We start from the raw sequence: 18,273 nt of genomic DNA, 5'->3' as shown, positions 1-18,273 counted from the left end.
TGCCTCTTTTATGAAACTAGGTTGTTGTAAGGTTGATGTGAGCTGATATATATAAAGAATTAAAAGCATAGTACTTACTAGATTAGCAGATAATAAATGGTAAATATTAATCATCATGTCTCGTCATCATCATCATCATCATCTTAGGAGAGCCAGGTCAAATGGACTGATTCTGTGCTGTGTGTGTGTGTTCGCGCGTGTGTACTTTTGTTTTTGAATTACCTGTAAGAGTGATTTACTCATTAAAACTAGCTAGATGATCTTATGGATGAATTTGATCACAATAGAAATAATGATTCCCTAAGTATAGATTATCTTATGAAATTACTGAAAAAAGAAATTATTGATTATAGCCAATATTATTACTAACTTTGCAAAATAATGTATTAATGCAGTTTGTTTTTGTTTGTTAGTATTAGTGGCTCATTGAAAAATCCCATGAAAATATGCCCCTTAGCAAGGTTTGGCTTCAGACAAATGAAATTTAAGCCGCATAATGAGGTGAACAAGGAATACAGGAACCTAGACAACTGGAAAAATTGTCTCCAAAATTAACTGGCTGAGTGGTCACCTTTGCTGAAGTATTTCCATTGACTGTATTATATGACATCCCTCAGTTGGCTGTGTTGATGTGTGGTCTCCTTTCTGAGGTCATAAATGACATTATCAACAAGACAGAAGCAATGAAACTGAGCTAAAGTCAATCAGCTATAAAACACATCCAAGGAACCACCAGGCTGCTGTTGGTATGGGGAGGGCAGATACATACATTGTTTAGGTAAATAAAACTAGGTCTCTATTGTCTGTCCCTGCCTGTCAGGAGGACCCAGTTAGCCTGAATATCATACGTTATCTTGTCTGGGCTGCTAGGGTTTCTGTTGTGCGATCGGCACCCATGTGAGCATTTACAGCAGTAGTAGGAACGGTGCTGGTGAGCTGTAACAAATGGATGCTTTCCACATTGGCTAAATTGTGGTTTCTACATCAGAGAAACCTGGGACATTAGGTTTTGTTTATGGTTGACTGAATGATGAAGGGAGGCGCCTAGCCAGCATATACCAACTGTTGTGCACAACTTGGGAGAGAGGGGATGGTTGATGGAGAGAAGGGACAGTCAACTCAAGAAGATGCCTCCAGCAGCAGAGAACGTATGTATGCCTGTGAAATAGTCTTTTTGGTGAGAATCTTAATAATAAAGACGACTCTTAGACTTTAGGAGTTTGTCAGAAGGAATGAGATCAGAGTAAAAATAAAGTTTTAAGAAATGCCAACTTTTATTTTAGTAGATAACTTATAGTATTCCAAAATAAATTTTCTGTGGAATCATAGTTACCAACTGCACTGTGGTTCTTTGCTTTAGGACCCAAACATTTTAGCTGCCATAATTTACATGGAGATGATTTGTATTCTTTATTATCCTCAGTTAAAACTGACTTTATATCAACTACTTTCTTGAGGCAAGAAATATCTGTAGAGTATAAGGTGTGTCGTCCAGACAGGTCAGACCTCCGCCCACTCAAGAAAATAGGGTAGTGACTTCCCTGAAAGATGTGGGTGTGCCAGCTCCTTTTGTGAATAAGTCTCAGGCAGGTACTATGGACTGTAGGCTCGAATTCTTCTTAGGTGATCACACAGTATTATCTTTTTTTGTTTAACAGAATAAAAACTGGCAAGAGGGTTTTTTTTTCCCCCCAGTGGAATTTTTAGTTTTATGCTTTTTATTTATTTTATTTTTTTGCTTTCTGAAAAGTAAAGAATATTTGTCTTTAAAAAAACTTAAAAAAAATACCATGAGTCTAATAGCAGAAATATTTTTACAAAAGGTGAGAAGAAAGACAGTCAAAAGCTAACACGATGTCAGACTTTAGAAATACATTGGGCACAAAGGAGTACTTGGTCTGGAGGGTTTTCCCTTGGAATAGGGGTGTCAGGCAAACTCGGCTAGAGGTAACTTTTTAAAGTTTCCTTAGTGGAAGGAGCTACAGCAGTGTTCAAACTGTCCCTTTGTGAAAGGATCAAGGCATGGTTTCCTGGGCCTTTTTGTCTGTAAAGTGTAGACTCTTTTAGGGATAGAAATGTAAGTGTGTGGGCTTTGGGCTCTACTGAGAACTTCATTAGGAAGGGGAAAACTCAGGGAGTTGTGCCACAATGTGAATTAAACACTTGACAAAGAACCCAAAGCAGGCATGGAGTTCATTGTCATGTTGAGTGACAGAAGACTTCTCCTAGTTCTCCTTGCGGAGGGGATTAGCGGTGGAACAAATCTGGGAGGACAGTGTGCAGTTTTGTCAGATGCACAATGACATTTCTTTTCACAGCTCTCTTGACTTTATACTGTTTAAATATCTTCGGTTGTCCCTTAATTTGCTTTTCTTTCTTTAATTCCTGTTGGAAGGGAGCTTTTGTATAGTCAATTCCCGTGTTTATGTTTTTTTTTTGTTTGTTTATTGTTTTTGAATGGAAATACTCAAAATGGTATGTTAGTAACTGACTTATTTTATATTTTCTTTTCTAGGTTAACATAGTTTCATAAATACACAGTCCGTTTATTATTTGGACTGTTCATGTAATGAAAATCCTAATTAACTTTTTTGTTTTCTTTTTTTTTTTTCTTTTGTAGGCTAAGAAATGGCATTTAAGAAGGCAGTAAAAGGGACAATTCTTGCTGGAGGAGGTGCTCTTGCAACTATTCTAGGCCTCTCTCAGTTTGCCCATTACAGAAGGAAGCAAGTAAGTAACGGCACACATATTGATTACACCATGAAACTTAAATCTGTGAAAGAATTGTGTGTGGGGTATGTGTATGCTGATGGTTTTGTTTAGACATTACTGTCTCAGTTTGATCTGAAAGACACTAATTTAGAAACTGCCTTAAGGATCCTTGAGAACTGCGTGTATCTGATTTTAAAAAAGTAAATTTCTTTATCAGAAAGTATTATATAACTCTGTTTGTGCTTTGGTTTTAAAAGACTGCTTCATTTCCAAGTGCCAGCGTTTGTTCATTTAGACTTTTCCTTGTTTCATTCTTCCAAATGTCTGGATACCTTCTCTGTTCCTGCCAAAAGTTTGTCTTGTTAGAAGGCAGGCAGCTGAGAAAGGAAATGGAAAAGAAAGAGCCTGTATTAAAGGCCCAAATTTGAATGTTGGGTTTGTTTCTTACTGGTTTAGTTTATGTAGAACTACTTTATATTTGGTAAAATTTTTATGGGGGAAAGACATGAAAATGTGATTGGTATTGTTAACGTAAAAAAACCATTGAAACCTGTAAAGAATTTTTGTGAGTTTATTTGAGCCAAGCTGTCGACATATGCCGGGAAGCAGAACCTCAACAAATTGAGATAATGCTCCGGAGAATGGTGGGGTTACATCTGCATTTATATATTGCAATCAAAGGAGGAACATAGGTGGGTTACATGAAATTCATTGGTGATAGATTAAGGAGGAGGGATAAGCAAAACAGGGAAACCCCTGGGATTGGATAAAAAGTAAAATGATGGACACATACTTAGGTGGGTGCAGGAACAATTAACATGATGATGAAGGAATTTGTGGTATCTGTCCTGGGGCCCAGCACATTTGGTTGTGCCCCAGGGGCTCCAGATAAAGGGAAGTCACAAGTTACCCAGACATTTCAAGGGTATGTTTTCATAGATGCAAAAAGACAGATAGGCTCAGTTAAGGTAAAGGTGGACCTTGTCAGTGAAGATACTGGCCTAGGACGTAACTGCCCACCATAACTGCTTTTAGTTAAAGTTTAATTTCAGACCATCCTTTGTGGTTACTTTAGGTCTGAGTTTGCAAGACTGCCATGCAGGCCTCCCCTGAGCTTGTCAGGTCAGCATGTGGCCCCTTTCGTCCACAGTATGAAGTTTCCAAATAATTTAAAGTGTCCAGTTGATTTTTATTTTATTTTTTCCCCTTTGGAGAAAAAAGGCACCACAACTATGCCTTCCTATAGTTTATATTAATGCTAAGAAATAATTTTGGTGAATGGTTTTGCTTTTTTTTCTGGGTTGAAATGCTGGTAGCCATCTCAGTAGTCAGTATAAGTCCCCCAGGACCTAAGGATACTTTGTGATACCAACTGGGTGGTGCATTCTCTTTCTTTTGTTTTTGGTTGGTGCATTCTCTAAGCAAAGATGGGGATGCAGGAATGTGGGAAGCTATTTGTGGCTGGGTTATCTATGAACTACTCGTTTTTACACTTTTGTGATAACCTTTAAACCCTGGTTGTCTTACATTTGTTGTTTTGGTTGCTTTCGGCTAGAAGGCGAAGGAGCCAGCCTCAGGCTTGGAGTCCTATGTCCTGAATGGGAAATAGCACTTTAAAAGCACATATTAAGAAAAATCAATTTGCTGGCTTATAGTTTTTAAAAATATATATATTTTTATTGATTTCTGAGAGGAAGGGAGAGGGAGAGATGGAAACATCAATGATGATAGAGAATCATTGATCGGCTGCCTCCCGCACGCCCCCTACTGGGGATCAAGCCTGCATCCTGGCCACATGCCCTGGGATGGAATCATGATTTCCTGCTTCCGAGGTCAACACTCAACCACTGAGCCACAGCTCGTTATTTTTAAGGCTTATTTTTAGTGCTTCCTCCTAAAGATGGACCACGTTCAACAGATTAGTCTTTTTCATTCTTAACTTTGAGCACATTACCTTAAGGTTCCCCCAGGTGTCCATGTTACAGGTATTATCAATTGCCTAACTTGTTACTGAAACTTAACTTTACCCATTGATAATTTTTGATGCACACCACTTTCTTTTAAAATGTTGTCTTGGTTCCTTAAAAGTGAATGTGAAAAGACAAAAAAAAAATTACATGTGATAGTTTTCCTTCTATTCTTTCCTTTGTAAATATGAGCTAATGTAACCGACTTGGTACCTGAACCCTTACAGAACTATTCAGTCACCAAATGTGCTTTAACCATTGGTCAGCTCTGAGAATCAACCTGTTTGTATTTAGAATATAATCCCTGTCTGCATTTTAGGAGGGAAGTTTTGTGCTGGGAATATCAAATGAGCACAAGCTAGGAGCTAGGAGCCAGGAGAGAGAGCACTGTAGGTACAGAGCAGGCTGTGGAGGCTATTTCAGAAGTGCAGTTTTGTTTGAGACTCGGGCTTTAATGGATTTGATGACTTCTGCCATCCTTAACCAGTGCTGTCTGTAATGATACTGGAAAATGCCCGTGTCAAAGGTAACGACATTTAATATGATGAGTTGTTGCTAAATTTGTACATGGTTTATTACTGAAGCACAGTAAGCATGTTCTACCTCAGAGCTTATAACTTAACTTTGTACCGGGGTAATATGTTGTTGTTGTTTTTTTTTAATGTTTGATTTCTTTTTAATTTCAAAGGATAGAACAAACAGTTGGTACTGTCTTCAGTTAGAAGTGAATTTTAATCATTAAAATAAAAGGCAAACAAGGGTCTGTTGATTTCTGGGACATTTGATCATTTTCTCCTTCCTACATTAGACATCCTGACCACCTAATAGCCAAAATGAAACAGATATCAGCAGTTCAAGTCATTTATAACTTTAAGCTGACAAGTGTTTTTGAGAAAAATCACCATAGGCATATTCAGTCAATGAGTTGCATATGATATGCATCCAAGTGTGTGCATTCTTTTGTGGTGATTCCTGTCCCTTTAAGCCACTGCCATGAGCGTATTTTGGGTAGCAGGTTGAGATGTAGCCATAGGGATTGCAAAAAAAGGGAGAGAGAATGATGGGGAGGGAGCAAGGGGGAAAAGGAGACCAACTCATTTGAGCCATTGACATAAAATGACCACAGGCCTCAGCTGTCCTTTCTCAGAAAATATCTGCCAATCAGAACCATTCTGGGCAGGAACATTTTCCTGACTTTAATAGTCAATAAAAACCTGCCCCTTGATATCATATATATATATATATTTTCAGTTTTCTAAGATGATTCCAACTGGCAAAAAATTCTCCTCCTTTAAGAATAAGTTGGTGTTGAAAGCCCAAGATGCTGATGCCTGAGAAAGCTGTCTCTTGACTTTAAGTTCAGGCACATTTTGCTGGCATTTCTGTACCCACATTTTTGTCTCCCTTGCCCCCTAGCTTGTGGTCATTTGATATTCCCAGTACAAAGCTTCCTTCCTAAAATGCAGACGGGGGTTGTATTCAAAATTCAAATGGGAGATTCTAAAAGCTGACCGATGGTTAAAGCACACTTGGTGATGGCATACTTTCATAAGTGTTCAGGTGCCAAGTCGGTTAAATTAGCTTATATTTGCAAGGGAAAGCATTTTTAGAAGGGAAACTATCACATATACTAATTTTCTTTGATTAATTGAACAGAAAACACAATGAAATTGAGTAATAGGTGGTTCACTTAACTTGTACCCAGTTGCTTGAATAGGTGAGGAAAGAGAAACATTTGTGCAGATGCTGGCAATCCTGGGGGCAGGTTGGGGGTTAGAGGTGATAGCAATGATTTTTTGGTCTCACTTTACTTTGTAGTATGGCTTTCCCTCTTACAAGCACATTGATTACATTTCTATTATTTTTTTCAATGGTGAATAGTGTATACTGTTGACTCAGGTGAGGCCTAGAGATGTTTTTTTTTTCTTTTGAGATAAATGAGGTCAGATTTAGAAGGGATGGAGATCACAACGTAAGGAGAGAACTATTATTATCATTATCATATTTTCTTTGGAAACTAGGCAAACTAAATCTTCAATTCCGGTGAGGAAGCTGATAGAGGAAAGGAGATGAATGGTGGCTGACTTTTGACTGTGACCACCTGCAGGGGAGGAGGTTTGTGGCCACACCGCATCCCCATTCCTGGCCCCGCTCCGTTACGCATGCAGTGGTTGAGTGGTCTTGAAGAGGCTTTCTGTTCATTTCCCCGCTTCTTTTATTTCCTCACCCATAAGTAGGTGACTAAGTTTCCACAAAAACTTCTTGGTTTTTCCTCTCCCCAGACCAGCCATCTGTCAAGGGACAGGAGGCTGAGTAGTAGGGTATACACATCCCAGCTCTATCTTAAGTCCCACCGGGGATGCAGCAAGCAAACTGCTTCTGCAGTGGTGTGCAGATTTTTAGGAGCAAGGCATTTGTCACTTCCTATTTAGTATACGTCTGTTTAATAATAAACTGTTAATGGGAAGGGACTTAGAAGACATCCAATCTTCCTCTCAGTACAGAACGTTCTGCTGGTGATTCTTTAATATCTAGTGAAAGAAAAGGGTTACTTCATACTTCATGGGAGAACTTTTTTTTTCTTTCTTCTTCTAATTCCAAGATGATAGGAGAATGGAGCTGATGAATAGGAGGGTTTATATTAGGAGTGAGGGCCTTGGGTATTTTTAAGCCACTGAACTACCTTAGTGGCAGAAGGGCAGAGTGGAGAGTGTAAAAGTCAGGGCTGCCTGAGGGTTCGCAGGGGGGTGGGAAGAATGGAGTTAGCTGGGAAGAGAATGGAGGCAAAGATAGGGTGGGAGTGCAAAGATTCAATGAGGTGCCCCCTAGGCTTTTGACTTTTCATAATAGACCAAGGCACTTTTCGAAAAACTTTTTAAAAAAGCTGAACATTTATTTCATACCTTCTAGGTCCTAACTGGAAACATTGGTGTGATAGTGTGGGTTTCTTTTCAACCCCAGTGGTATGGCTGATGTAACCAAGACCTATTTAGGTCTGAGGGTGGGCCCTCTCACGTAACACGTCCTGGGCTTGTTCCTTCCGTTACCCACTCTGGAGGTGTGGTGGGCTTTGTGAACCAATGCCGAGGTGGAACCTGAGAACCACTAAGAGCTTTCTCAAAGCCCGGATGTGAAAGTTTTTTCTTTTTTGCACCAGACATAGGCCAGGGAGTGGGCTTAAAAGTATGGAAATTAAGGTCTTTTATCCGTGTAAGGAAAGGTATTAAGATCAAGAAATTGAGAGATTCCAGTGATTGATGTGTTATTCCTGAGCAACATAACAGAGGACAAGAGCATGATCTTTAATGCAGTTTTTTGCAGGCTGCCTGTATCTAACACTGCTTCTTAAAAACTAAGTGACTATGGGAAAAAATTATTAAATTCTCTCAGCCTCATCCCCCTCCCCCTCTCCCCACTGTAAAATGAGGAGAGGAATGGTACAGTAAGTCTTTGCTAGGTTCTGTGACTTTTAGTGAAACGATGTATAAGAAAACCAATGTTACCATAGGCTAATTGATATAAATAAGAGTTAAATTCCTATGAATGGACCTTGGGAGTTTCAGGCTAAGTGAAATAAGTCATATGGAAAAGAACAAGAATCATATATGGGATATAAAACAGAAAGCAACAAATGAACAAAACAAACAAACTCATAGATATATAGACAACAGCATGAAGGTTACCAGAGGGAATGAGGGGTGGGGGGAGGTGGAAGAGGGAAGGGGGTCAAATATATAGTGATGAAAGGAGCTAGGCTTTGGGAGGCGAGCACACAATGCAATATACAATAACGTATTATAGAATCATACACTTGAAACATGTTATTAATCAATGTCACACCAATAAATTTAATTTAAAAAAATATGTATTTTATTGATTTTTTACAGAGAGGAAGGAATAGGGATAGAGAGTTAGAAACATTGATGAGAGAGAAACATGGATCAGCTGCCTCCTGCACACCCCTACTGGGGATGTGCCCGCAACCAAGGTACATGCCTTTGACAGGAATCGAACCTGGGACCCTTTGAGTCCGCAGGCCGATGCTCTATCCACTGAGCCAAGCCGGTCAGGGCAATAAATTTAATTTTTTAACAAAAGAATTAATTTCCTATGGCATCTCATCAATGTCATAACAAAATTGTGTTATTTGGGGACTGCTGTACGTCCCTCATAGGATTGTGGAAGAGCAGTAAAGCCTGGGAGAGTTTCTGGAACATAGTAAGCTTTCAAAAACCATTAGATACGATTAGATTCCCAGGGGACATGAATATGAAGTGTGCTTGTAGTTGGCAAGAAAGTCATTCTTGTCACTGGATTCTTGCATTCAGGGACACCTTTTTAAGACTTTGAGGTTAGTAGCAATCGGTATGTCTTTCATCTGAGGTGGTTGGAGAATGGCTAGAAAACAGTTATACAAACACCCTCTTGTTTTTTCTTCTTCTTGCTTTCTGATCTGAAGATAAGCCAGTAACAAGGTGGACAATCCCAATTATTGACTTAAACTCTTTTCCGAAAGTTGTAAGTAATAAATTTCATAAAGTTTCCGCCCTCTCTCTTTTTTAAAACTTTGTAGGCTTATATGAGTTATGGCAGATTTGATTTCTTTGTTTCATCAATGTTTCTCTCTCTCTTTTCCTCTCCCTTTCTTTCTCTTTAAAAATCAATGAAAAATTAAAAAAAAACAACTCTTGACTTTTTTTGGTAAATCAGAATTTTCATATATCATTTTAGCTTGAAGTACAATGCAATTCAACTTATTCTTTCCTAAAATCAATGATATAGTAATAGTTGTTCATGACAGGATCTTTCTGCTTTGCAAAACAGTCTCACTTTGTAAGAGACAGCAATTCACATACTTTTAGTGGCTTCCTAAATACTGTAGTTCCTTTTGCTTTGTGTATTACTTAAGGGAACCTGGAAAAAGTCATAGTGACAATGTGTTAGGTGGGTTGAAATATAGGCAAGCTATGCTACCTTTGTTGTTAATATCATCAGAACCTATGAGGAAAAAAAATTTATGCTAATGAGAGGCAAAGTGATACATGAATTATTAAAATCTATGGGAATTTTGAGGGCATTGTTTTAATTTTAGTCTTTCCCCCTCAATACATTATTTGTAAGGGAGTCTAATAAACCAGGGCCTTTTGACTGGTAGTGCCAATGCCTCAAATTTCAAAAGGTTGACAAACAACAACAAATAGGATGATCATATCTAATCAAAGAAAGACATACTTTGCAGTTTATTTTAGTGGATAGTTAGATGAAAAGATGTTGAGCTTCCTGAATGTGTCTTTTATACAAGTGCGGCTGGGTTTTGGTGAACTTGTTATTATGCACAGGCTATGAAAGTTTTTAGAACTCTAGTTTCTTCATAAGGTGAGGATAATGCCATTCACTCCCAGGCTCTTTCCCCTGCCAAGCAGTAAGTCAGTCAGTATATAGAAGCCAATGATCACAGTACCTGACACATAGCAGGTCTTTTGTATCTATTGTACTTATTTCCCTTTCTGTGATAGAGGATATGGATATTTGGAACAGACCTAGCCTTGTTAGGCATAATAAAAAAGCTATGACACCAGATTTCTTTAAATAGCTGAGCACTTGGTTGATATTATATTGCTTATATTAACTGCTGGACAGAGAAACTGGTAGACGTCAGAGAAACTTGAAGTCCAGATGACTAATGATAGAAGAGAAACCAAAATCCTGAGCATGACACCAAATGCTGGTGAGGATGTGGAGCAATAGGAAGTCTCGTTTATTGCTGGTGAGGATGTAAAACGTTTGGTGGTTTCTTACAAAACTATAAATACATTCTTACCACATGATTCAGCAATATCACATTCATTGATATTTACTCAAAGGAGCTGAAAATGTATGTCCACACAAAAACCTGCACATGGATGTTTACAGCAGCTTTATTTACAATTGCCAAAACTTGGAAGCAACCAAGAGGTCCTTCACTAGGTGAATGGAAAAATAAACTGTGGTACATCCAGCCAGTGGAATATTATTCAGTGCTAGAAAGAAATGTTATCAAGCCATGAAAAGACATGGAGGAACTTGAAATGCATATTACTAACTGAAAAACGTCACTATGAAGAAGCTACATACTATATGGTTATAACTATATGATGTCTGGAAAAGGCAAAACTCTGGAGACTGGGAAAAAACCCACAAAACCAGTGGTTGCCAGGGGTGTGTGGCGACAGATGACCAAGCAGAGCACAGAGGAGTTTTAGGGCAGGGAAACTGCTCTGTGTGATATCATAATGATGAATATGTGTTATTACATATTTGTCCAAACCCACAGAATGTACACCACCAAGAGTGAACCCTTAAGGAAACTATGGACTTTGGGTGATTATGATGTGTCAGTGTAGATTCATCCTTGGTAAAAAATGTGCCATTCTGCTATGCATATGTGGGGGTAAGAGTTATATGGGAAATCCTTTGATTTTTCCTCTCAATTTTATTGTAAACCTAAAACTGCTCTAAAAAAAAAATAAAGCCTTTAAAAATATACTTAAAATCTTAAACATGTCTCTGGAACATGTCAATTAAGAAAATAAAAATCATAAAAATTCACTTCATTACTTTTCAGTAGTATCTTGATTGAATATAACTATATATATATATATATTTAACACATTTAATATCTTTTTAAAAAATCCTCACCCAAGGATATTTTTCAATTGATTTTTAGGGAGAGTGGAAGAGAGAAGGAAAGACTGATAGAATCATTGATGTGAGAGAAACACATCGATTGGTTGCCTCCCACAGGGCCTGGGGCTGCAACCAAGTTTCGTGCCATTAACTGGAATCAAACCCGGGGCCCTTTGGTCTGCAGGCCAACGCTCTATCCACTGAGCCAGACTGGCTAGGGCAACACATTTAATAACTTTAAGAATTTAACCTCAGTTGTAAATATTTTCTGGTTCCTAAGCTAAAGCATATCTGTGGGCTTGAGATGAGTATAACTTTTCTTGAGCACTGATGTAGTTGAAATTATGTGACACATTTGCTTACCAGATTGCTTTTAACTTCGTGAGTCAATTCAGGCTAGCAGACTTGTTTGTTCTCTCTGAGTAAATAATCTTCCATCTCCAGAGGCATTTTTCATAGTTTCATAAACAGCCTTTCTCTGAAAAAAAAAAACACAAAAAAAAAACCAAAACAACACACAAAACTTACAAAGTACTGTAATAGCAGCTGTTCTTAAACGGTCTTCATTTTTGTTGATTTTAATACAGTATTTAGGTGGAAACTACATTGTTAGATACCACGTGAGGAATGTATGTTTAGGAGAAGAAAGGACTGGAGATTGAATGATAGGGTCTCGGTGCTCCTTGCCTGCTTACAGTGCTGTCAGCATCACTTCTGTGAAATATGAAGGAAGAAACATCTCTGCACCATGGTTCGGAGGGGCTTGCATGTAATGACCTATCTGTCCATTTGGAACTTCTCTAAGGATTTATTTTCCTGTAAACGATGGGGCCCCATCTGTCCCAGGAAGATTCTGACCGTGTACAGACTACATACAAAGTAGGCAAGTTGTGCATCTTGGGTTTGAATGCTACACATATCTCATGTTTGGTGTATTTAGTGGAGTAAGCTATTTGGTGTAATAAACAATGCCCAAATCTCATTACAGTGAAGGTTTATTTCTCGCCACATTACAGTCCAGGGTGGATAGGTTGGGGGCTTGTTTCTTGAAATTATTCAGGAACCTCTGTCCCTTTATTTTAGTGGCTGTTACACATTATATGGCTTTTTTTTTTTTTAAATATACTTTTATTGATTTCAGAGAGGAAGGAAGAGGGAGAGACAGATAGAAACATCAATGATGAGAGAGAATCATTAATCGGCTGCCTCCTGCATGCCCCCTAAGGGGATTGAGCCCTTGACTGGAATCAAACCCTTCGGTCCGCAGGCCAACGCTCTTTCCACTGAGCCAAACCGGCTAGAGCCATTATAGGGCTTTTTGACCTACTGGATCATTTTTAGCCAGTCGTAAGGGAAGGTGGAAAATGTGATCCAGTAGTGTTCTCTGGAAGAAGAGAAAAGGTTTGGTTACACACCCATCCCGCCATTACATCTGTGTCCTGACTAGTTTTTGATGTTATTGACCAATGAGCTATATTTCTTTTGATCAGAATTTTATTGTAAGTTTATGCCAAAGATTCTATCATTCATTTACTTCACTTGCTTAGAGAACCCTGTGCATAGATTCCTGGAAGGACTTTTTTTCTCCTAGAAACACAACTAAATATATTGAGGCTGTGTCTGATATCTAAAGCTTGGTGAAGATTCTGAATGCACTGTATTTTCGATAAGGCCAGTTGAAACTATTCTTAACTACTCTATATGGTTCACTGTTTCTTCAGAGGCATGTTTCATCAAAGCACTAAAATTATGCAGACAGAGTTGGAAATGTTCTTTGAAGAGCATCCTATCATCTTCCTTATAATTTTGGTTTTTATTTAACACTTAGCTCCCAAAGTGGGGCCATGGCAATATCTTTGAGTTCTAACTCACGCCAGGCTTTCGAGGAGTTTGTGATGCTATTTTACTGCTGGCATACAAAATCAGCGAGGTTAACTGTACTGCTATAGGTCACACAGTGAGTCAACGGCTGAGCTATGATTAGCGTTGACAGCTGGTGAGCTTCTAGGCTGTCGCAAACTGAGCAACACTGACATTCATTTTGATTTGACTTTGCATTTCATTTTCAACTATTTATTCATTTTAAGGTCTCTTTAAGAAACTTTTTGGGGATATTGTGGGACTGGGGAAACTTTCCATAAATGCTTTTGGGGAGAGTCCTTTAGCTTTTCCCTCCCCATCTTCCTGCTTAATAGTTAAGTTGTGTTGCCCTAACCGGTTTGGCTCAGTGGATAGAGCATCGGCCTGCGGACTCAAGGGTCCCTGGTTTGATTCTGGTCAAGGGCATGTACCTTGGTTGTGGGCACATCCCCAGTGGGGAGTGTGCAGGGGGCAACTGATCAACGTTTCTCTCTCATCGATGTTTCTAACTCTCTATCCCTCTCCTTTCCTCTCTGTAAAAAATCAATAAAATATATTAAAAAAATAGTTAAGTTGTGTTTATGTTAGGCAAGTTTCCTCTAGGTAGAGTTTTGCAAGTTAATAAGAAAATAGATGCTTTAAGATAATTTAGGCAAAATTAATTTTACTTGCTTATTTTGAAATTTGTGATTTTTCAACAATGAAGTTTTGAGATCTAATGATAAGCTTGTGAGTAAAAACTGGAGAAGTTATAAATATGTGTATATTCGATGAAATAATTCACAGGGACATGGAAAGTGTGCATCACAAATTTGCCCCAAAATGGTTTTGAACATAAGGTTAAAAAGTAGCCAATGGTCATCTGGATTGCTTGGTCATTTGATTCATTGGGTCAGCATCGTTAAAAAAAATATTTTTTTATTGATTTCAGAGAGAGAGAGAGATAGAAACATCAGTGATGAGAGAGAATCATTGATTGGCTGCCTCCTGCATGCCCCACACTGGGGGTTGAGTCCATATCCCAGGCATGTGCCTGACTGGGAATTGAACGGTGACCTCCTGGTTCATAGGTCGACATTCAACCGCTGAGCCATGCCTGCTGGGCTGGGTCAACATCTTATTCACCTGGGAGGGATGGGGGAAGAGTAAGCCTTCTTTTAGTTCTGTATCCACTTCCAGGTATATACATTGGGGAAGGTTTTAAGGAAAAGTGCTGTTTCTTGGAACCTGGTTGTCATCTTCATTGCCCAGGATGGCTGGCTACAAGTCCATGGGTCTTCTGATTACACTGCCATCAATACTTTCCTGCATTGCTGGTGTCAGAGAAGCTGGTGGGTCTTGGGGTCCAGGTAACCCAAACATATAGGCAAAGATAACCTAGCAGAGGTGAGGACATGTGATTTAGAGTCAAACCTGCGATCAAAATGTGATTCCAGTGACTCAGTGACTTTCCTAAGGAATCAAAAAACCCAGTGTCCTCTCTGGTCAAAGGATGCCTCCCTTCTGTGGTAGCCATGACACATAAAGGAGCTAGCATGTTAGAGTGTGTGGTCCAACAACAGCGAGGCAGTGACAACTCTCATCGCTTCCCTCTCTGCCTCTCGGATCTCAGGCTTCCTTTCCAGATCTTCTAATCCTCAGCACCTTATGGGAATTGAAGAACAATGCCAAATTTAGACACCTCCAAACACATATTCTATGTTTTAAAAATGTTTATTTGAAAACCAATGAAACATATTTCTTAAACCTCAGCTTATGTAGTCTATTATGATGTGAGCTTCTTTGAAGGTGGACAAGCCAAAGGGTTTCCAGCTATATGAGCTTTTATAATGATATAGTACAATTGCTATTAAAGTTTCTCTGTGACTTCTCAAAGGAACCCAGCCACTTAACGGTTGTATAGCACCTTCAAGGTGAACTAGAACTCCATTCTCAGCCACCCTGGAAGGATGGACTTGTCTTGTTTTCTCTTGTCTGGTCCCCAATGGAGATAACAGTCTACCCATTTGCAACCGTTCTTACAGAGTAATCATGACTCCATCACCAAGTATGTTTACACTGAGAAATGTTGCTTACTGTCATGTAGTTACAGGAAAACCATCAGTTTAGGATCACAAAGTGACTCAGGAGGTGAAGGCCATGAAAACATCTTAAGGTTCACTGTTAGGAGGTGCTTGTTGCATTTTACTTTCCAGGAATCTACAGATATAGTCAGCCTGTTTCAGTGACAACAAAACACGAAGCAATTTCCCTCAAATTTAACGGTTCCATTATCAATGTGTGATTGAATCACATAATATGGGAGAAAATGATAGTTGCAGCATGAAGTGATTTGCATGAAACCCTCCTTTATACTCCAATTATTACTCTACATGATTACAGGACAACCTGGTTGTTAATTGCCTGTGGTCTTTAAATATGCACTTCTTTCAGAAATAGACACTAATTATTAGATCTTGTTTTCGGTCTCACCCGAAGTTGCAAGTGTCTAGGCTTTTTTTTTTTTTTTAATTTGCAAGGCTAATGGTGCACAGGCACAGTGAAACAGATCTCATTCTGACTCCCATTCTGTTCTCTGGGATGTAAGCTCTCAAAGACTATGAGCTTGGCTTTCACTTCCATGTCGGTGTTCAGCGTGCCAGTCTGTCTCCTGACAAAAGCTGTATGCTTTCTATCAGAACGCTGGAAGAATTTTATCTTTTTCAAATGTATATAAAAATCTGCTTACACATTAATAAAACTGCTACTTCCTCATAGTCCATAATAATTAAATACAGTCAGAAATAACAACATGAAAATAATATTCTATATTAGATCTTCTAATTCTTCTAAGATAAGAATTTTTTTGTTGGGGAGCTGTAGTTGGAACTGTGCTAAGCAAAAGGCAGTTTGCTTTGTGTGTGTCTCCTTTCTTCTGGCATCAATGGCTGAATTAGGAAATCGATTCTGAATCTGGTAGGACTGGGCCTGTCTTAGGTCGGGGTTGGCAAACTGCTGGTCCCGTAAGGGCCAGACTGGTCCCATGAAGCCAGTGAATGGGAATGCTGGGCTAACAAGAGCACAGGTCCTGCCTAAGGGAGAACTGCTGTTCCCTTTCAGCAGATTGATCTCAGATGGACATTTTCTAATTTAGCTTTTAAATATTGGAAGTGTAGCTCATGCTTTTGAGAAAGTATTGTGCTGACTAATTCGCTAGTATGACTTCTGGCACATGCTATTGAATACGACTTCCTTCCCTGTTATTGTCACCCAGCTAATGTATTAGTCTATCTTGACCCGATTCAGCTGTAATTTCCAGGAAACTTTCTCAGGTCTGGACTAGGGGTGCCACTTGTTGCTCTGGTAGCCTCTTCTCTGTCTTAAATCCAGCCGTTCAGTGATATCATAATTTCCTTTTTATCTTTTTGTTTTGTCCTCCAGTGTGTAGATTCCTTGAGGGCCTGCAGTGCATATTGATTGAGTGACAGTGGGTGAGATGTCTTCTCAGGACACAGGAGAGAGATTGGTGTCTCAGGTGGTTTAGAACGGGTGGCCTGTCCAAGGCTTCTCCCAGAGTCTCTGCATCAGTCCTGCAATGGAGCCTGCCTCCCAGACTCCCATTTACTCAAACTGCCTTGGAAAGAAGGAGGGTGAGAAGAGGGCTGGGGAGATTTGGAGCACAAAGGCCTCTATTCTCAGAGCACGCTGTGACTTGCCACTGCTGTTTCCTTCCTGCTGCTTCTCTTCTTTATTTCCCCTCCATCAACATATTCTCGGGAAGGTAGAGTGCAGATGTGTTTTTGTGACTCAAAGCCATATGAAGCCAAAATGAGTCTTTCTCTTGTCATAATTAGAAGTAGGGCCTTAGGCTGTTTACTGACTCTAAAATAAACGTGGTGCTTAGCTTCTCAGTTGCAACACTTTCCAGCTTTTATGAAAAAAGTAAACAAAAATAAAATCTTATTTTAAATGTAGTGGCAGAAATTAAATAAATTATCCTCAATAGGACCGTATAGTTAAAAAAAAATTGTTTTGGGAGGACTGTTCAGCAAAACCTTCACAACAAAACCATACCAAAAAAACCCAAAAAACTTTCCGCATTTGGCAACCGGTGATAACTCATCCTATTATAACTATTTAGTCTGTTTTCTTATTTTTTCCTTCAGATTATATGTAGAGTCGGTATGGTATAGCAATATAAAACTTAGTATCCATTGCCAGACTGTGGGTTCAATTCCCAGCTCTGCCGTATAGAGTGCTTAACTTCTCTGTTACTTCTGTAAAATGGAGACCATAGTAATGCTAAGCTCATAGGGTTATTGTGAGGATTAAATGAGTAGGAAAAAAAAAATCTTTATAATAGCACCTGATACAGAATGACTATAGTACTATTTTTTTTTTTAGTAAAGTTTATTAATGTGTAATTTGAGGTGCAATTTTTATGCAGTAAAATTCACCCTTTATAATATACTCTTCTGGGAGTTTTGACAAGTACATAAACCATATAACCACCATCACAATCAAGATATAGAACATTTCTATCATCCTTAAAAGTTCTCTCTTATCCTCTTTGTAGTCAATCTTCCCTGCCCCTAACACCCAAACCCTGGCAATCACTGGTGATCTGTTTTCTGACCCTATACATTTGTGCTTTACAGAACAGCATATAAGTGGAATCATATCATATATACTCTTCTGAGTCTAGCTTCTTTCGCTTGGCACAGGGATTGGCAAACTTTTCAGTAAAGAGCTAGGTGATAAATGTTTTATGCTTGCTGGCCATATAGTCTCTGTTGATACTCATTCTGCTATTGCAGTAATGGCTGATACATGAATGATGGTGTGTGGTCGTGTTTGAATAAAAGTTTATTTATTAAAACAGGTGGTAGTTGCCCTGGCCAATGTCTCAGTTTCTTGAGCATCGTTCCATGAGCCAAAAGGTTGCAGGGTTGATTCCCAGTCAGGTCACATACCCAGGTTGTGGATTAGGCTTTTGATCAGAGTGTGTATGGGAGGCAACGGATTGATGTTTCTCTCTCTTCCCCTCTCCCTTCTTCTCTCTCTAAAATCAGTAAAAACACATAGAAAA

At 39.0% G+C, this 18,273-nt stretch overlaps 1 protein-coding gene across 1 annotated transcript in view; it reads left to right on the top strand.

Annotated features, from left to right (window-relative positions):
• GPD2 (glycerol-3-phosphate dehydrogenase 2) overlaps positions 1–18,273 on the top strand; it is a 135,242-nt gene that overhangs the window by 35,052 nt on the left and 81,917 nt on the right. Inside the window, 1 exon segment of the mRNA XM_006091258.3 lies at positions 2,621–2,730. Within this exon segment, the coding sequence (XP_006091320.2) occupies positions 2,629–2,730 (102 nt within the window). The 5' untranslated portion in view covers positions 2,621–2,628.

This window comes from Myotis lucifugus, unplaced genomic scaffold (assembly GCF_000147115.1).
Source record: "Myotis lucifugus unplaced genomic scaffold, Myoluc2.0 scaffold_89, whole genome shotgun sequence".
NCBI classification, from domain to species: domain Eukaryota; kingdom Metazoa; phylum Chordata; class Mammalia; order Chiroptera; family Vespertilionidae; genus Myotis; species Myotis lucifugus.
Note: the sequence above shows the minus strand (reverse complement) of the source record. Positions and strands in the feature narration are given on the sequence as shown.